The sequence below is a fragment of the Mastomys coucha genome, unplaced genomic scaffold (assembly GCF_008632895.1).
Source record: "Mastomys coucha isolate ucsf_1 unplaced genomic scaffold, UCSF_Mcou_1 pScaffold16, whole genome shotgun sequence".
Classification (NCBI taxonomy): domain Eukaryota; kingdom Metazoa; phylum Chordata; class Mammalia; order Rodentia; family Muridae; genus Mastomys; species Mastomys coucha.
Genome location: NW_022196898.1, coordinates 92,260,200 through 92,263,820, shown reverse-complemented (window position 1 = coordinate 92,263,820; position 3,621 = coordinate 92,260,200). Strand labels below are relative to the sequence as shown.

At 48.4% G+C, this 3,621-nt stretch overlaps 1 protein-coding gene across 2 annotated transcripts in view; it reads left to right on the top strand.

The window, feature by feature from the left end:
- Nucleotides 1–3,621, top strand: part of LOC116094375 (calcium-activated chloride channel regulator 4A) — a 31,509-nt gene that overhangs the window by 22,561 nt on the left and 5,327 nt on the right. The window contains exons 10-11 of one of the 2 annotated variants that reach the window (XM_031376184.1): nt 1,892–2,107; nt 2,689–2,956. In XM_031376184.1, the coding sequence (XP_031232044.1) occupies nt 1,892–2,107; nt 2,689–2,956 (484 nt within the window). The remainder of the gene's footprint in view (nt 1–1,891; nt 2,108–2,688; nt 2,957–3,621) is intronic. The other variant, XM_031376185.1, reaches the window with a different exon arrangement.

The window sequence follows — 3,621 nt, the reverse complement described above, 5'->3', positions numbered from 1 at the left end:
GGGGTGGTTGGATGTTCCTACCAGCGTCCTGAGAACAATCCAAGCACCAAGGAAAATTAACAGCCGAGACTAGTGGTTTCAAGTCGTCACGAGAAACCCTAGTGGCAATTTGGCAGGGCCCGGTGGCCTGCATGGGAAAGTAACTCACCCTGGATCCAGGGTTTGGGGGGGCAGTCGCCCGGTAAGTATTAAAGGTGAGAGTTACCTCCGAGGGTAGGGCGCCCAGTGGGAGGATGTCCTAACGCGTATGTCGAGGGAAGCCGTACTCCATCAATTCCAGAGAAGGTTGGCCAGACCTTATCTGGAAATCTGGAGGTCTTCCCCCTGATTGATCTCATTAATTAATATGCCGGTGTCTGTGCGGCTGGTTATGAGCAATCTGGTAAATGGAAAACATGGAACTGAATTGAATGGTGCCTGAGTAGGGTATGGCTCACGTGGTTATGTCTCACGGTGTCTGGTGAGCAGCTGCCAGGTAAGGGGGTTGTGAAGTCATGTACCTATACTGCCTGGTTGGCAGTGCTGGGACTGCTCTCTAGTAGCTACTGCAGCCTGCAGTGGTGATGGGAGTGTTCTCTGCACAGCAGAGTAGTGGCAGCGGCGGTGGGAGGGGTGGAGGGGCTGCGGAGCAGCAGTGCGGCAACAGTGGCGACAGGACTCCGGCCGGGGCCCTGGCCACCGCAGCCTGCCCTGGCTCCCGCCCTCGCAGACCTGCCCGGCCCTTGGCCTCGGCGCCTTAGTCGCCCAGACCGCGGCTAAGGTGGCTGCGGTGGCAGCGATGGGACCCACTCTGTGCAGGACGGGACGCAGCAGCTGTGGCGGCTGCAGCGGTGGTCTCAGCGGCTCAGTGGCTGTTCTACGTGGCCGCGGCGGACCCAGCGGAGGCGGCCGCCCCACATGGCCCGTGTCTACCCCGGCCGTGGATGCAAACCGCCACACTCCTGGTTTCGGCACCAAATGTTGGGGTCAAGTTGCCGCAGGCGAGTCTGCAGACACCAGCCACAAACAGTTCCACGTGTAGGAGGTTTAATTGGAAGGGGGAGTGAGGACTGGGGCACGGGAAGAGAGAGGAAAGAAAAAGAGAGAGAGAGAGAGGAAAGCACTCATATATATATATCTCGTGACGTAGCAGCCCAGGAAAGGTGGGAGCGGAACCCAATGAATTCTGGGAATATGGTGGCTGTTGTCTTGACGACAGGTCTGTGGGCCCGCCCATATCTGCCGTGCTGGGTGCTAACACCAAGAGTGTTTGTCTTGGTTGTCTTGCAAGCCTTCCTAGAAACTGAACCTAGAGCCTCTAACACACTAGGCAAGCTTCCTACCACTGCACTGTGTCCCAGCTACACACCTGTTTTTGCTTCACTGTGGGTGCCTTTACTCTGTGTCACTTAAAATACTCGAATCACACCAAGCATAATTTTTCGGGTCATCAGCAAGATGAGTAAAGCACATGACACATACACACATGCACTATACTAATTCCCTGTGGGTTTTAGCATCCTTTACAGCCAACAGTCAACAGCAGCATTTTCCAGAAAACTATGCAAAAATAGCAGGGTCACTGACCCAACTCCTCAGCTGATGTTTCCACTTTAAATCACCTCTTACACTCTGCCACTTCTTCAGAGTCTGCATTACCAACCTTGGAACTTCACATGCCAAGAAGTCTTCAGAAAGATGGCGAATCTATTGTTAGGGAGGGAAGAAGGGAGGGAAGCAGGGAGGGAGAGAGGGGAGAGAGAAAATTAAAGTAATTCAGCATATGTAAGACTGTCTTCAGATCAAATATGAGGAATTATCTAGAGGAGAAAAAGAAATAAAACTACTTTCTTGTAAACTCATTAAGATTTTGGGGTTTTCTTTTTTTTGTTATTTATTTTACATTTAACAGCTTGAAAGCAAGGGTGCCATACTGACCAACAGTCTCTGGCTCAATGACACTGTAGTAATTGACAGCACTGTGGGAAAGGACACATTCTTTCTTCTCACCTGGAGTAAACAAGCCCCTGCCATTTATCTCTGGGATCTCAAAGGAACACAAATCACAAATTTCACAATGGACATGGATTCCAAAATGGCCTATCTCAGTATCCCAGGAACAGCTCAGGTAAGCCACTAGCATTTTAATTTCCCCCTAAAAATATTTTTCCAAAGAGGCTCTAAGCACATCATAAATGTGGGTGCAGTAACTTTACCATCTTCAAAATGAAAGTAGAATGTATGTACTTCCCTTACCTGTGTGATCCACAGAGCTATGGTGTCTGGTAAAGGGGGAAAAAAAACAGCCATGGGTTGATAGAAAAGAGAAGGCATCTGGGAACAGGGAGGAAGAACCATGGAGAGGCCTGGTGACCTGGTGTGACAAATTTTCCCATTCTGCCTGCCAAAGTCATGGAATATATGACACTGACACCAGAGAACAATGCCGAAGGAAAGGCAGACTTATCAAAACATTATTTTCCAGTTGGAATATCACAAAATGCAAATATCATGCATAATACTAGCCTGGATCCCAGTCTAACAGCCGCAGCTTCAGTACTGAGGAATCAAGTCCTTTATAAGACCACTCAACCTAATTTCTTTTTTTTTTTTTTTTACTTCTATGCTTTATTTTAAAATCACGTAATGGAAAAAAAAACATGTCAATGGATTCTAAATGCTTGCTGCATGTTTCATTGACAATTTTAGGTGGGCGTTTGGACTTACAACCTGGAAGCCAACGTAACCTCAGAGATACTAACAATTACAGTAACCTCTCGGGCAGCAAGTTCTTCTGTGCCACCAATCACTGTAAATGCTAAGGTAAACACGGACACTAACATTTTCCCCAGCCCAACGATTGTGTATGCCGAAGTTCTACAAGGGTACACCCCCATCATTGGAGCCCGAGTGACAGCTACCATAGAATCAAACACTGGAAAGACAGAAGAGCTAGTCCTGCTGGACAACGGGGCAGGTAATTCACAGACTTTTCTGAATAAGCCTCTATGCTTATAGTTGCAAATGTGTCATGTGTTCCTGGGGCAGTGGGTACAACAAGATGGCCGCCTGAAGAGTTAACACAGAATAGGAAGGAATAGCAAGACCAGCAGGAAATGCAATAGGGTATTGCTTAAGTGATTAGCAAGTGTCTTGCAAGTGGTAAGCATTCTGTATATGTCAGCTACTGCCAAAATTTTATTTGTAGTCTTCATAGGCAATGCCTGACTCCAACTAATACAAACTCATTCAGAGACCAAGAAGACTACCATTCCTTCTAGGTACATGCTTCTTTGGGGAGCATCAGCAAAAAATTGCAATCAAAGCAGGGGATGCAGGAATTGTCTCTTGGATAGGAGAGAGCAATAGAACCTGGGACCCTGACAGCTGATGGGAATGAAGCAAGAGTGATTCCCCACAGCTGGAACAAGGCACAGATAGAGTCCTGAGAGCTAGGAGCCAGGAGAGGCTAGAGGTAGCACAGAGCAGGGGCTGGGCACTGCAGCATCAGATGATGGGTCTGCCTGGCAGGAAGCTAGGAACTGTAATAGCTGCTCTGTAGGGAGGTGGTACTGAAGGAACTGTAATGGCTGCTCTGTAGGGATGTGGTGCAGAAGGAACTGTAATGGCTGCTCTGTAGGG